The 16,526-nt window shown below is 45.5% G+C and overlaps 1 protein-coding gene across 3 annotated transcripts in view; it reads right to left on the bottom strand.

The window, feature by feature from the left end:
- Nucleotides 1-11,980, bottom strand: part of CASP2 (caspase 2) — a 32,831-nt gene extending 20,851 nt beyond the window's left edge. The window contains exons 1-5 of one of the 3 annotated variants that reach the window (XM_030536312.1): nt 11,707-11,980; nt 10,910-11,060; nt 7,526-7,693; nt 6,501-6,582; nt 401-495 (exon numbers count right to left, since the gene is read on the bottom strand). In XM_030536312.1, the coding sequence (XP_030392172.1) occupies nt 401-495; nt 6,501-6,582; nt 7,526-7,693; nt 10,910-11,059 (495 nt within the window). In that variant the 5' untranslated portion in view covers nt 11,060; nt 11,707-11,980. Of the gene's footprint in view, nt 1-400; nt 496-6,500; nt 6,583-7,525; nt 7,694-8,631; nt 8,683-10,909; nt 11,061-11,706 lie in introns of those variants that run through there. The other 2 variants (XM_030536303.1, XM_030536321.1) reach the window with 2 other exon arrangements.
- Between the last annotated feature and the right edge of the window lie 4,546 nt (nt 11,981-16,526).

Here is a 16,526-nt window from a genome sequence, read left to right as displayed (position 1 = left end):
GCAACTCCTCCCTTTCCAGCTGAGACAAAATGAGTTTGTCAGCCACAACACAGATGAAACACATGTGCATGGACTGATAGGCACATGTAGTTGTGTATATTGGCATAAAGAGTGAAAAGACTGGAACAGCTGTCCCAAGAAGTTCCAGGGGCATGTGTTTGTAGCACAGGATTATGACACTGATCGAGGGTTTTCTCTGACTCTTGCTGGTGGGAGCTACATGAGGTGGACTATGACAGGTAACACCTCTGAGTTACACGTGCGTCAATATGTATCTACAACCCAAAAATGCATTTTTCTTCACCCAGTCTGCTTGCGGAATGCTCTTTCTTCAGCTCATCCAACTATCCCACCTGCAGGGGTGAGTACTCCCTCAGTTCCTGCCCCACCAAGTACTCACCAAGTGCTGGTGAGCATGATAGAATTCTGGGGTGCATGGCTTCACCAGAATGTAAGGAGGACCATCTCCATTATCCAAGGAGTGCTCCATCAGCTCTATTTGAGAGATACAGAAATCAGCAATGAACAAACGAAAGTTCTGGCTGCAAAACATATTTAACATGAAATAGCTACTTAGACATACGATATACAGTGCTTCGCATATTGAAAGCACTGCACAAATGTTAAAGTGTGGTTCTACTGTAAGATATTTGCACTCATATTTCATCCAGTAGGCCAGTCCCTTGTGGGTATCTGGAGTCAACACTGTGACATGAATGAGAAGTTATTACTGCTTTTACTGCTGTTTGTCCTGCACAGACAATACTTCTCAGAGAAAGGAACTGGAGCCCATTGCTTCTTGTGCATCAACAGAATTGTTTACCAAGTTCCAATCAGTTACATCCATGCAAACCCATTAAAGGTAACTGCGTTGCAGACAAGTGACACAGTTTCATTTATCAAGCTTGGCTTTCTCCTCCTCATCCATCACTTCCAATTATGCCTTCGGTGACACTCATGCAATCCCATTGTTTTTAATGGCTTTTGTATCAGAGGAATTAATTGGAAGTGCACAACAGGGAATGGAACCTAGATCACGCCTTCTGAGCTATGCTGTTTCTGCAGCAGGAGAAAAAAAAGCAGTAGAATCTTTGTAGTTATTAAAATGAGTATATACAACTGAATAATACACACACGAAGCAGTCTTTCAAGAGATCATTTTTAGTCACTTTTCAGTCACCTGCAGTGGGACTAGGATCCCATAATATGGCAGAACCAGCTGCCATAATAGAGGGAACAGGTAAAAGGTATTTTATTGCAGGTGTATTTTGTGGTGTTTTTTTTTTTTTGCCCACACAACAGACTCTGGTAATTTTCAGGAAAACACTAAAACTCTCGTCAGTTTACTAAAAGTAGCCTATTCTGGAAACTGCTAAATATTTTTTCTGAGCCTCTCTCTCTCTCTCCTATATATGTTTCCCACCAGATTTGGGCAAGGGAGATAATAAAGTCTGGTCAGAGAATCACTCACAGGTTTTGTTGTTCTGTGATGTCACATACTGTCACTCACAGGACCTGGCTTCTAATTTTCCCCAAGGGTGCTCAATCTCCACTCAGCTTCAGGCCCTGCCCCACTCCACTCCCCAAGGCTCCAACCCTGCCCTGCCTCTTTCCGTCCCCTCCCCTGCTCCTCCCTCCCTGCACCGCACACCACTGAACAGCTGCTCTGCTGCATAAGGAGAGAAGGGGAGGAGTTGATGGGGGGGTTAGCAGGAGTGGGAGGGAGGGAAGGGGAGTTTAACTGCTGGTGGGTGTTAAGCACCCACTAATTTTTCTCTGTGGGTGCTTGGCACCTATCCTGTCACTGTTGTATCAGCTTACTGTCAGTTCTGTGAGCAGTTTTCTGTATTTTTTTTTTTCAAAGAGCAACAGTAATCCTGATATATAAAATAACTTGAATGGTATGTATGAAAGTTCTAAAAAAGGTGCTTAAGCGGTTTAAACAATTTCAGTTTTTGGTTTTTTACAAGTTACTTTATATAATCATTAAAAAAATCTGCACCTTTTAAGGCAAAACAGTGGTGCAATTTGTTCTGACGTTCCATGTGATATATACAGGATGGCAGTGTGTCAATTAGAATTTCAACAATGTAAAGAAAGTTGTTATTTTTAAATTAAAATCTTTTAATTCTTACATTTAAACAAGGAATAAAAAGGGATATGATGTGCTAAGTTCCCTGTAAGCTGTGTGGCTATGCAGCAGCCTATTTAGCACCACACAGGCACTCAGGGAACCTGCCCAGCCAGGACTTGCTGCAGCCATGGGAGAGCACCCATAGGCATTGAATTCCCCGCTAGCCGGGGAGTGCTTGACCCCCCCCACCCCAACCCCTTCCCCAAATCCCTGCCCCCACTCCACCTTCCCCATCCCACCTCTTCCCCAGAGTGTGCCCCGTCCCCTCCTCTACCTCCCGGAGCTTCCTACACACTGCAAAACAGCTGTTTGCGGCAGCAGGAGGCACTGGGAGGGAGGGGGAGGAGTTGGTCAGTAGGGACACCAGCAGGTGAGAGGCGCTGGAGGAGGAAGGAGCTTGGCTGCCGATGAGTGCTGCTGAGCAGCACCTGCTAATTTTTCTCTATGGGTGCTCCAGCCCTGGAACACCCATGGAATCAGTGCCTGTAGAGGCACCAACTCAGCCCCAGACCTGCCCAGGATGTTTTACTCCATATTCTTTATGACAATATGCTTATGATATGAATATGGCATAACAGATATACTTTAGCCAAGATGGCTCATATGACATACCATTGGAAAAGTTATGATTTACTGAATGTGATCATACAATTTGTATGACTGTATCATTTCTGTATCTGAAGTTAGGAATATTAACTATGTATCCATCTTTCAAATCTGTTACTTAGGGTGTCAGCCCCAACCAGCCCTTCAAGTACAACAATGGAAGAGCCAGACAGGGCTAATGGGCCATTAGTAAAGACAATGGACTGTGAAAGAGCTTAGTCTTCTTGTGGACGCTGGAGACAACCTACGGGCAATGGCTACCAGAGACACACAGAGTCATGTGTCTAAGACACCCGATACTAGATACCGCTCCTCCCCTTTTGGAATGTCAGTGTTTTTCCAGTAGAAGACAAAAGGTTCCCACCTTACACAAGAGCTATAAGGCAGGGAAGTGACATCATTAGAAGTCTCCTCTGCCTCCCCACCCTAACTGAACTGTGGGGGGAAGGACTAAGCCCAAGCCGGAAGGCCATCTAGCTTGTGAGTAATACTAACTGAGGCTGCATGCTGGAGACCAGTGCATCTGCCTTTCAAGACTTTCTCACCCGAGATATTGTTGTAGGCAGATTACAGAAATTACTATTTGCAACCAATTTCTTCAGTGAAACAAGCTTAGTTTGCGTGTTCGGTTTTATTTCCTTAGTAATTTGCTTTGTTCTGTTTGCTACCCTTTTAACCACTTAAAATCTGCCTTTTATGATTTGTTTTGTTTCTTATTAAAACTCAATTTCTGGTGGAGGGGGGAAAAAGAGAATAGAAGTTGTGCATACTTTCCTCCACATTGAGAGAGGAAGTGGATTTCATAATATACCATTGTGTCTGCACTCCAAGGGAGATAGGCACCTGAGCGCTTGGGCAAGTCCCTTAGCTGAGCCTTCCGAGATCTGATCTCAGTGTCTGTTTCGTTCTGCAGTTGGGTGTGGCCCTGCCTGTGTGTTTGCTGGAGGAGGCTTAGAGGCCTGGCTCAGCAAGACAGGTAAAAAGGGCCCCAGGCTAGCATAACAGGTGGGCTCAGTGGTATCTCAGCCCATCAGGTGGCATCCTAAGGGGTCCAATCTGTCACACTGCATGGCCAGGGTAGGGGCAGCCCAGACCTGCCACTGATCCGTGCTAAGGTGGAGCTGGGCAGCAGAAGTGAATGCAGGGAACCTAACTATATATCCAGGCCCTAAAATTGCACTCACAGAAAAATTTCTAATGAAGTTTCTTTGCAATAATTCACAAACAAAACTGGACTTTAAATTTAAAGACACCTGTGTTAATGTCAACATTTCTTAACTTTAAGAACCATCATGTTTTCCATAACTCTCCCTTCCAAACAGATTAAGGGTAGCACAGAATCACATACTGATGCATAACTATGAAATACAAAATGAAGAATTGTTAATGGTAAGATTATTAAAAATATAGCTATCAATATTCTTAATTTGTAATTATGTACAGTGAATGAATACAGATGAGGTAATGATTAGGCCAAGTCCTTGCTAGCATAAGTGTAATTTTGCCAATTACTCCTTTACATAGAATTGCTAATCTGCTTAACGTAATATTGCTTACAGAAAAAAAGGTAATATGTTGTGCTGAAAGATGTAAAAGAGATACAAACACATAATGATAAATAAACCACCCCCCCCCCATTTTTCTGAAAAGCCCCAGGACAGGATGACATGACCCAAAAACTGCAAAACCAGCCAGAAAAACACAGAAGTTGGGTAATTGAAGCTTATATGAGTAATGTCTCGGTTACTTAAAATCCACAGAGGAGCTGTGCTAAAAGCCAACTGGATAAAGATAAATCTGTAATGTAGAAATGTATAGTGAACATGGGCCTAAAGTGGAGAAACACCAGATCAGAAACAAGAATGGGACCAAGGGATCAGAGAAAGCAATGTCTATTGTGGAAGCTGGAAGAACTTCCCAGTGCCCAAGAATTTGGTAATTTGGGCCCATTTACTAATACTGTCTGGTTTGTCATTATTTGTTTGGCATAAACGTATGCCCAGACATTATAAAAGTGACAATAATTCTGTCTGAAATTGTTGACTAAAGGCAAAAATTGATTAGGCTTATTTGGGTGGACGTGTGACTTTGTTTCCCAACTTTTACCCCCATCATTGTCCCTTTTCTATCTCTCTCTCGCCCCCTCTCCCGTGCTGGCTGGGACAAGGATCCAGTGGAGGCAAGAACACAGGTTGGATGAGAAGTCCCAGAATGGAAGAGTGACAGAGACCCAACAGGGAAGGGGCATATGTAGGTAAGACACACAGAAAGAAAGACAGAGGGGACTAGAGCAAGGGGACTAAAGGGATCACATTTCTTGTTGGCGTCACAAGTTTTTTGGTGATTTAATTCTGTTTATCCTAATTATTTAAAATTGCCATTTGCTGCCTTTTTTTATTAGAACATAAAACATGATCCACAGAACTGAATCGGTAAAACACGCACATGCCATCGATCTGTAACTTTAATTTTAATGCCGTAAACCTCATCCTTCCTCCCCCTACTATTTGCTAACCCCAATTGTCAAATCACATCTAAAATTAGATTGTAAACTCATTAGGACTGTGTGGCTGTGCCTCTCTTGTTTTGTAAAAACATACTTCTGGGTGCTTTTAAGATAATATAGTCTTCTCTCAGAATCTCTAGTGCTACCTAAATAACTCAAGGTCTCATTCTCTATATTCTGTCCCTCTCTTCTCATACATCTTAAACTTAAAAAGAAGAATTTTAAAATTCTGAATTTTATAGGGTCACACATTTTACTTACATAATGGAGTTACTTCTACGATTGTATAAACCATGATGAAAGCTAATTAGAAACTGATTTGCTATCTCTTCCACTAGTCTCACAGTAATTTCTCAGCAAAATTCTTCCTCCAGCATCAAACTCAAAAAAGCTAAACTAACTGAAAGTTTATTTATAATATCCCATATCTCAAGACATTCTTGGTGAAAAGTGTGTGTTACCATTGGAACTTCCCGATTCCTTGGCTAAGCAAAATGGTGTGCAGTATTTAGGGCAGGGGTGGCCAACCTGTGGCTCCAGAGCCACATGCGGCTCTTCAGAAGTTAATAAAGGCAAGTTGCATCTTAGGTGTATTTAACATGCGCAAATTCAGCTTTGCGCGGTTGGCAAAAACGGGAAAAAAAAAGAACAAACAACAATATAAAAACTGCATCTCTAGTGCGGGCGATTCTGCCCACCAATCAACTCAATGAGTGTTTCATTATACGTGGTTTTCGGTGTATGCGCTAACTGCAGAATGGAACCCCTGCGTAAGATGAGACTTGCCTGCATGCAGCTCCTTGTATAGACACAAACTCCGGGGCTGGAGTTTTGGCACCAACTTTCTGATGTGCCAGGAGGGTGCTCACTGCTCAACCCCTGGCTTTGCCACAGGCCCTGTCCCCACTCCACCCCTTCCTGCCCCCTCCCCTGAGCCTGCCATGCCCTCGCTCCTTCCCCCCCTAGAACCTCCTGCACACCACAAAACAGATGATTGGGAGGTTAGGGGAGGAAGGGGAAGGCACTGATAGGTGGGGCTGCGGTGAGTGGGAGGTGCTGGGAGCAGGAGCAGATGATGGGAGGGGCTACTGGCGTATTACTGTGTCTCTCTGGCAATGTACATTGGTAAATTCCGGTTCCTTCTCAGACTCAGGCTGGTCACCCCTGATTATGAGGAAGGAGAGCGAGAAGTAGTCTATTTTGCCCCTTGAAGAAATGGCCAATTCAACCTTCACTATGCCATGGATTACTCACCACCAACCTGGCGTGGTCTCTTTGGTGAGAGGCAGGATTCACGAACTGGGAATGGGAAACCTGGCTCATAATCTTGGCCCAGCTGCAAGAGATCATACAAATCCATGAGGTCACCAGTCGAAGATTCCTGTTAATCTGTCCAGTACAGAACTGTAAGGATTGAGGAATTGAATGTAAATCTTTAAACCTTTAGATCACCAACTCTGATCCAGATCTCAATCACAAGGAATGCATGGCTCAGGAGAATTAGGCTATGTTTTCTTTAAACTCAAGATCTCTTCTTCTCCATGCTCACCTAATCCCATCTGAATTCCCCTGTAGAGTTCCTCCCTTCTCACATTCAGGGTACCTTCTTTGGATTCATCTTTAATCTCAGCTATATGCCCCACTCAACTTCCCCTTCCCCATATTGCCCTCTTTTAGGCTACTTTCAAAGGGGTTTTTTTCAAATTGTGTTGGTGCTTCCCCCTGCCCTTGTCTCTTTATGACAAAGAATGCCTGGGAAGTATATTTTTAGCAAAAGTTTTTTTCTGCTTGTTTTTAACAATCAGGATTGTAAAATCTGGCCTTTCCCCAGTATAAAGTTCTTACTGAGAGATCTTATCACCTTAGTTAATATGGTAATGGTATTGAATCTTTAACAAAGGCTTCCTTTATTCAAACATTAGCCACTGTAAATAAAACAGCAAGAACAAAATACTTTCCCCTCTTAACAATTCACTTTCATCAGCTCTCTAGTCAGAGAATCTTCCAGCCTAGACAGGACCTAAATTAATGTTAAAAAAAAAAAGAGACCACAACAAACCTTTTCAGGCCTTTATGTTTCTTCACAATCTAGGAGTCCAATTCACATTATCCCCACAACTCTTTGCTTATCACTTTTTACACTCAGCTTCTCCCCCAATCTCCTCTCACCCCCAAAAGGCAAAAATTTCTTTTGTTTACATTCAAGGCACACCCGCCCTTCATAATCACATCTATTCCCAAAAGAGTTCCATTCTCCCAATTTTGTAGTCCTCTCTTACCCTTGCAATCCCATTGCTCAGGCTGGGTATGGCGTTCAAGAGCATTTCCTCCAGGTGCTGCTGTTTGGTTTCTCGCAGAGCTTCACAGAAGGCTGAGAAGGCTGTGGGGCCCCTCTTGGGCAGCAGATTCAGTAACTCTACATTTTGGCTGAAGCTCCCAGCCTTGGCCTGGATCCACAGATAAAAAAATTAAGAAACCAGAACAAAAAACCCCTGCAGAATTAATTGCATCTCAAAATGAGTTTCAAATCCTCTTCCCTGATCTGAAATGCACCATCATCATGCCTTCTAGGCTGTGTATCTTTATTTAATCCTTCATATTTTTCCTCTATACAATTCTTAGCCCTGCACTTCCCTGTACAGTATCTATCCTATTCCTCCTCTATTCCACACTCTATGCTCGAACACAATTTCCATCACATCCCAACCACCCAGTTCCAGGGCCCATACACCTATATACAAATCCATCAGAAAACATGTTAAGGAAACATTATGCTTATACTGTTAATTTGAAAAATGTTACAAGATGCTATACACAAGTATCTAAACTGGTAAGAAAAAAGAACTATGACATACTGTTTCTCAAATACTATATGCTTGCATAATTAAAGACAAATGTAATAAAGAACCTTAACGCTTGTATGAGCATTAACAGTTCTTTGGATGAAATTTCTTAGGGTTTTAAAAAAAAAAAAAACAGTTGGAATTAGATCTCCATGTCATGGAAATTTATAACTGGAGTTCATCAGAATGGTCTGTCCCACATACTTTAGGAATGATGTCCAAATCACTCTGTTCACTTCAGTACATTTTTTACACTGTGCAGGTAAATTAGCTATACACATAGTGCACCTCAGCCTTCTCCAAGGTGAACCTACTATGAGCTGCAAACTACATAGTGAGATTTACTAGCACTTGACCTAATCAAAACCAATTTTGAGCAGGATACTCAGATTTCTTCTCCTTGCTAAATGTCAGCTATTACCTATTGTTTTATCACTAATGCTATATTTTAAAACAGATCCACAGGAATATTTCTATAGCGGGGAATTTCTTTTTCTTTTCTCTCTTTATAGTTCAAAACAGTGGAGCTCTTTTTGATCTACCTTTCAATTTGTTCCCCTTTAAGCCAGAGATGAAGCCCCAAAAATTCCAGCCTGAAAAGTGAAAAATTTGCAAAGTTATAACAACTTTAGTTGCTTTAGCTTAAAATTCGGGCTGTTGATTAATCACAGTGCACGTGATTAATTCAAAAAAAGAATTAATCGCAATTAATTGCAGTTTTAATCACATTGTTAATAAACTTCAATTGGAATTCTATTGTTTAAATATTTTTGGATGTTTTTCTACATTTTCAAATATATTGATTTCAATTACAACACAGAATATAAAGTGTACACTGCTTACTTTGTATTATTATTACAAATATTTGCACTGTAAAAATAAACCAAAGAAACAGTATTTTTCAGTTCACCTCATACAAGTATTGTAGTGCAATCTCTTTATCGTGAAAGGGCAACTTACAAATGTAAATTTGTTTGTTACATAGCTGCACTCAAAAACAAAACTTGAGAGCCAACAAGTCCACTCAGTCCGACTTCATGTTCAGCCAATTGCTATGACTAATAAGCTTGTTTACATTTATGGGAGATAATGCTGCCCTCTTATTTAAAATGTCACCAGAAAGTAAGAACAGGCATTCGCATGGGACTTTTGTAGCCAGCATTGCAAGGTATTTACATGCCAGATATGCTGAACATCCACATGCCCCTTCATGCTTCAGCCACCATTCCAGAGAACATGCTTCCATGCTGATGACGCTTGTTAAAAAAATAACGCGTTAATTAAATTTGTGATTGACCTCTTGGGGGAGGGGGAGGAAACTGTGTGTCTCCGGCTGTATTTTACTTGCATTCTGCCATGTATTTCATGTTATAGTCGTCTCAGATGATAACTCAGCACACGTTGTTCATTTTAAGAACACTTTCACTGCAGATTTGACAAAATGCAAAGAAGGTACGGATGTAAGATTGCTAAAGATACCTACAGTACTCGACCAAAGGTTAAGATTCTGAAGTGCCTTCCAAAAATTTTATAAGGATGAGGTGTGGAACATGGTTTCAGAAGTCTTAAAAGACCAAGACTCTGATGAGGAAACTACCAGTGCGATTAATCACATGATTAAATTGCTTGACAGCCCTACTTATAAGAGATGACTGTCCCAATTGATCAGTCTACTGCTCTAGCTAGGATAGTAACGGCACTTTGCTCTTTTTAGTACCTATCTGTAATCATTAGATCACTTGCTATCCAACCTTCTTAAAGCAGTTTATACAACATTAGCTTTTTTAAACAATTTTATTAGAGAAGTAATTAATGGCCATAATCAGGATAGGCCCCTATACAAGCACATAACGTATAACTAAAGACATTAATGTATTTCAGCATTATAGCACCCTTTTGAAGGCAGGTGTTATTCTAGGGAAACTGAGCTGAGGTGAAGTTACTTGTAAAGATCACACTGCACATCTATAGCAGAGATACGAGTACAATGATATCATACCAATGACAATTAGACCTGTGTTTTCAAAATAACTTTCAAATTTTTCTTGAGTTTGTTCACCTTTTTAACTTACGAGATTCATGCTCCATGAAGATCCACTTTTGTTTTAGACTAACAGACGTTTTGGAGCATGAGCTTTCGTGGGTGAATACCCACTTCTTCAGATGCATGTCACCCACGAAAGCTCATGCTCCAAAACGTCTGTTAGTCTATAAGGTGCCACAGGATTCTTTGCTGCTTTTACAGATCCAGACTAACACGGCTACCCCTCTGATACTTGACTTTTGTTTTACTTATTTTTGTCAAAACCACTGCTTTCATCACGACCTATTAAAAATAAAGGCTCTGACCCCACCCTCTCACAGAAAAACCTGAGAGGATTTATGTTCTGCCCACTGCTGACATCAGTACTATTTACATGGCAAGTGGATGGATACAAATAGCATTCTGTTCTCTCGTCTTATATACATTTGTTTGGTTAAGCTTCTACACAGCTGCCTCTCATCATTGACACGGTGTCCTACAGTTGACTTCAACCAACTAACACCTATTTAAACATGACTTGTTCTTGCCTATGCTATGCACCAAATCAAGTTTAACATATTAGTCAAACTATTTTAGAACACAATGCTTTTCCTTAACAGAAGACATAGCCAGAGTTTTCAAAGGGGAGAATGGGGCCGGGGGGGGGGGGGCAAAGACACAGACCAGCTCTGACTGCAAACCTGAAATTAACATGAACACGGATTTGGTGATGTCACTATTTCACAGAAAACAAAATTATACAAACTGCGGAGGCCAAATAGGAGTGTGAGGAATACCTGTATAGTTTCCATCATTTCTATGGTGATAATGTCTTTCTCTATCAGATGCTCCAGCAACTCCTTCAACACCAGCTGCTTTGCCAGTGACACCCGGTTCTTCTTTAGCACCTCTTGGTGACATTGTCGCATGCCACATGAACCCAGCATCCTGATAGATAAGAAGAGGGGAAAGAAAACACACAAGCCCCAATATAAGGGTCACCAGTTCTCCCCACACAGCATGGGGGGAGGGCAGCATTAACAAACCTAGAAAGAACACCCTCATCCATCCAGCCGGCAGCCAGATGTCCCACCCCACCATACCCCATCACTGGGCAGGTGCAACTAGCTGGGTATGATTTCACCTCCTGATACGTTACCACCCAGGCACTGGTATATCCCAGCTAACTCTTGGCATCCTGCCTCGATGTCCCCAGGATGTCTCCTCCCTATCCCACAGGGTGCTACAGGCTGCCCCTCACCTCCCCTGCCCCAGCCATCCCCAGGGAGCTCTGCTCCCATACGTGGGCTGGCATCGCTCTCCCTAGGCAGGGCGGGGCTATGGGGCACTGGCTGCCAGGGAGGGGCATGGCCCCTGCTCACCCAGGGCACATTGGCCCTGCCGCACCCGGCTACTAGCCAGGCTGCCTCTGCTCCCCCGCCCAGGCCTGCTGCACGGGGTAGCCCAGGCCCTGCCCCTGGGCCCCCCCGCCGGGGGTCACTCACTGACTGTTCTCGCCCCTCCCCCCGTAAGGGGCGCAGAAACTGCTCCACTTCCGTCCCCTCGTGCCGGGTCTCCTGCACGGATCACTCACCTGCTCGGCGCGCGCTTCCTCCCAGCACCCGGCGCGCGCCCGCCTCTCTGCGCCGCGGATTCAAACAAGGCTCCCGCGCCTCAGCATCACGTGGGCCAGGCTCCTGTACAGGAACCCCTCCCTCCGAGAGAGCCTCAACGGCCCCTGCACCTAAACCATGGGCACCGTCCATATGCGCATGCGTATCCCCCTCATCTCTCCCCCTCCTCCCCCCGTGAATGCGGATGGGTCCTGCAGTCGGGGGATTTTCAGCCTTGCGGAGTTTACGCGCATGCGCTTAGGTTCCTTCACTGAAGGAGAGGGGCGGGGTCTGGGCGAGCAGGGCGCGAGTGCCGAGTCGGGACAGTTGGGGGGGGACCCGCGAGCCCCATTGGTGGTTGCTGCCACGTGGCAGGGCAGCCCGACCCCTAGCCCGGCAGCGATAGGGTTACATGGGGCCGGGCCCGCCCGACTTGCGGTGCGCTGCCCTCCTGGGCCGCCGGCTTCTCGCCACCCCTGGTCGCTCCTCTCGGGGCGGGGGTCGGTACCACCATGTTGTGCAATGGACGCGTGACAGCATCACCGTACTTGGCGGGGGGGGGGCGGTGATGTCATTCAAAGCTGGTGAATAATTACCACGGACCTCAACCTTTTTTTCTTGGACACTTGTCTCCACTTGCAGACACGTTGCCAACTCCAAGTCTCAGGCCAGCCCTCCTCTCCATCGCCCACTCACTTGGAAGGGGGGGTGCTTCCCAAATTTCATATCGTGGGGCCCCGCCCCCACCCTATCTCTTCTTCGAGGTCCCTCCCCCTGCTCACTCTTTTCTCCTCCCAGCCCTGTGGCTCCTTGTTCCCTGCTCTTCTGTCCCTCCCCCTTCCGGGTTACTGGATCTTCTCCATCTTCCCCACCACCACCACCACTACCAGTTGGGGGCCCTCTGCTCTGGAGCTGGGATGTGAGCTTCAGCCCCTAATGTGGAACCTTTCAGCCCATGAGATGCTGACACCCTTCCCCTCCTTTCCTAGTCTTGGTAACAGGACACAGTCCCCTTTTGACCAGGCTTTCCAGTTGAAAAGGAGGCACCTGGCAGCCATAAAATGCACCCACCTTCCCCTGGGCAGCCAGGCACATGGAAGCCCCACCCTACCACTCCCTCCACTCTGCTTTGCTCCTGTAGTTTGGGCAGGGCTGCCAACTTGCATGATATTATCAGCAGTCTTGAGATAGTTGTTGCTTTTCTGAAAGCCTCAGTTTCTGGAGTCCTGGGATTATGTATCAGTCTCAGCTTTCATTTGAAAAAAAAGTTGTAGTCTTCCTGGTTGCAGAGAAAAACTTGAAACTGTGTCCCAAAAAGACTATGGGCTTGTCTACATCAGAAAGTTGCAGCGCTGGTGAGGGAGTTACAGCGCTGCAACTTTGAAGGTGTACACATCTGCAGGGCACCACCAGCGCTGCAACTCCCTGTTTGCAGCGCTGGCCGTACTCCCATTTTGTCTCGGGTGTAGAGGATCCAGCGCTGGTGATCCAGCGCTGGTAATCCAATGTAGACAGTTACCAGCGCTTTTCTTGACCTCCGTGGAAGGAGGAAGCCTCTGGTAATCAAGCTGGTTTCCTTTCCCGGTTTGCTCTCTCGGTCCCGGAGCCACCCAGCAAACCGCAGGGAAGGAGACCTGCTTGCTCGGGGTTCCGGGACCGAGAGAGCAAACCGGGAAAGGAGACCAGCTTCGCCGCGGTTTGCTCTCGCGTTCCCGGAGCCACCCAGCAAACCGCAGGGAAGGAGACCTGCTTGCTCGGGGTTCCGGGACCGAGAGAGCAAACCGGGAAAGGAAACCAGCTTCGCCGCGGTTTGCTCTCTCGGTCCCGGAACCCCGAGCAAGCAGGTCTCCTTCCCTGCGGTTTGCTGGCTGGCTCCGGGACCGAGAGAGCAAACCGCGGCGTTCCCGGTTTGCTCTCTCGGTCCCGGAACCCCGAGCAAGCAGGTCTCCTTCCCTGCGGTTTGCTGGCTGGCTCCGGGACCGAGAGAGCAAACCGCGGCGTTCCCGGTTTGCTCTCTCGGTCCCGGAACCCCGAGCAAGCAGGTCTCCTTCCCTGCGGTTTGCTGGCTGGCTCCGGGACCGAGAGAGCAAACCGCGGCGTTCCCGGTTTGCTCTCTCGGTCCCGGAACCCCGAGCAAGCAGGTCTCCTTCCCTGCGGTTTGCTGGCTGGCTCCGGGACCGAGAGAGCAAACCGCGGCGTTCCCGGTTTGCTCTCTCGGTCCCGGAACCCCGAGCAAGCAGGTCTCCTTCCCTGAGGTTTGCTGGCTGGCTCCGGGACCGAGAGAGCAAACCGCGGCGTTCCCGGTTTGCTCTCTTGGTCCCGGAACCCCGAGCAAGCAGGTCTCCTTCCCTGCGGTTTGCTGGGTGGCTCCGGGACCGAGAGAGCAAACCGCGGCGAAGCTGGTTTCCTTTCCCGGTTTGCTCTCTCGTCCCGGAACCCCCCTTGAAGCCGCCCAACAGCGCTGCAGTGTGGCCACATCTAACACCACTTGCAGCGCTGGTTGCTGTAAGTGTGGCCACTCTGCAGCGCTGGCCCTATACAGCTGTACTAATACAGCTGTAACAACCAGCGCTGCAAAATTTTAGATGTAGACATGGCCTATGACACCAGAAGACAAATAGAAAGAACCCAGAGTCATTTTTTAAAATAGCTCATTTTTAAGCCAATATTTTTTTAGCCTGATTCATGATTTTCGATGGTTGTGGTTGGCGATTTTTTTTTTTTTTTTGTGGTATATATATTACTCTTGTGCCAGCATTGGTGCTTAGGATGGAAAGTAGTCGCTTCTGTTCTACTCTTACATTTACTGCTGCTTCTGTCTGCTCTGTGGTACTCGCATCAATTATTCTGTCCTCACTGGTACAGGTTTTTCTTAATGTTTATCTTGGACATCCTCATTTCCTCACACCAGGTGGTTCCCACTTGGTGGCTTCATGTGAGAGTCTGTGTGTACTTGCTCTAAATGTGTCTGGCACTTCTGATTCTGACGAAGATTTTTCAAATCTATTTGTTGGTGAAAGTCTCTCCACCCAATGCCCAAAATCTTTCACAGGCACTTATTTTTCAATGTGTCTAGTTTTCTGTCTGTTGTTTTGGTGGATCTCCAGCTCTCATAGCCATATGTTAGCACTCAGATTATGTTCAAGTTGACAATTCTCAGTTTTGTTCTGGTATTGTGTATCTTTTTGATTTCCATGTTTTGTCAAGTTTAGCAAATGCTGTGGATGACTTTTCTATCTTTGGTGTCCCTTTCCTCTTGAGGTGCCCATTGACTAATAGGGTATGTGAACAGTTATCAAGAAAGTATATTTTTGCCTTCTAATATGATGATGTTGCCTGATGTCAGGGTTTCAAGGAGTTTCTTTTAGCATAACTGATTCTGAGCACTGTTTGGCCTCCTGTTTTTACCAAGTTGTCTTAATTTTTAGCTTTTTGGAAGGTATCACTCAGAAGCACAATATTGTCAGCAAAGTTCTAAGGCATTTGCCATCTATCCATGCTATACCAGAGTTTATGGTGCTCGTACACTTCTTCATTATCCAGTCTATGGCAATGCCAAACAACAGTAGATTTATCAGTTATTGAGATAATGGCATAGACAGTACACTTACAAAGTTTGCGGATGATACCAAGCTCGGAGGGCTTGCAAGTGCTTTGGAGGATAGGATTATAATTCAAAATGATCTGGACAAACTGGAGAAATAGTCTGAGGTAAACAGGATGAAGTTCAATAAAGATAAATGCAAAGTGCTCCACTTAGGAAGGAACAATCAGTTGTACACATACAGAATGGGAAATGACTGCCTAGGAAGGAGTACTGCAGGGAGAGAGTACAGTGGGGGTTATAGTGGACCACAAGTTAAATATGAGTCAACAGTGTAATACTGTTGCAAAAAAAGCGAACATCACTCTGGGATGTATTAGCATGAGTGTTGTAAGCAAGACATAAGAAGTAATTCTTCCACTGTACTCTGTGCTGATAAGGCCTCAACTGGAGTATTGTGCCCAGTTCTGGGAGCCACATTTCAGGAAATGTGGACAAATTGAAGAAAGTCCGGAGAAGAGCAACAAAAATGATTAAAGGTCTAGAACAGAGGTTCTCAAACTGTAGTCCACGGATAGTTCCCTCTAAGGTGCACGCCTGGGCGGCCGCACACAAGAGTATGAAGGACCATCCACCTAAATTAGTGGAGCCATGCAGGCATGGCTCCACTAATTAGGTGCCTGGACCCTGGAGAAAACCCACATGTATGGTGAAGTAGTGGCCTTGGGGGGACTAGGTGAGGTGGGGTGGGAGGGATTTGGGACGTTCAGGGCTGCAGCAGCCAGAGAAAGAGGTGACTTTCCCCAGCTCCAGGGCTCCGGCTGCCAGGGAGATACGGCCCTCCTTCCCAGCTCCAACTCGGTGGCTGCCGTGGCAGGAGAGACCCCTCCTCCTTCCCAGCCCCAGCTTGGGGGCTGCCGCGGTGGAGGATAGATGGAGAGACCCCCCCTCCTTCCCAGCCCCAGCTCAGGGGCTGCTGCAGTGGGGCAGAGAGGGCACATCCATCACATTAGAAAGGTAAGACTACTGATATTAAAATGAGTTGTGTGCTTTTATTTGTAGAACAAAAAAAGTTTATTGTTAAGTTTTTTGTATATAGCACTTCTATCCAAAGCACTTTACAATAGTTAGCTAACGGTACAAGCAACATTTGGAAAGATCATTAAGTGGTCTGCCAAGATCCTCAGCAATTTTCAAGTGGTCCTTGAAAAAATAAGTTTGAGAACCATTGGTCTAGAAAACATGCCATATGAAGGA

This window comes from Gopherus evgoodei, chromosome 1, assembly GCF_007399415.2.
Source record: "Gopherus evgoodei ecotype Sinaloan lineage chromosome 1, rGopEvg1_v1.p, whole genome shotgun sequence".
In the NCBI taxonomy this organism is placed as follows: Eukaryota; Metazoa; Chordata; order Testudines; family Testudinidae; genus Gopherus; species Gopherus evgoodei.
This window is presented reverse-complemented; position numbering and strand designations above follow the sequence as displayed.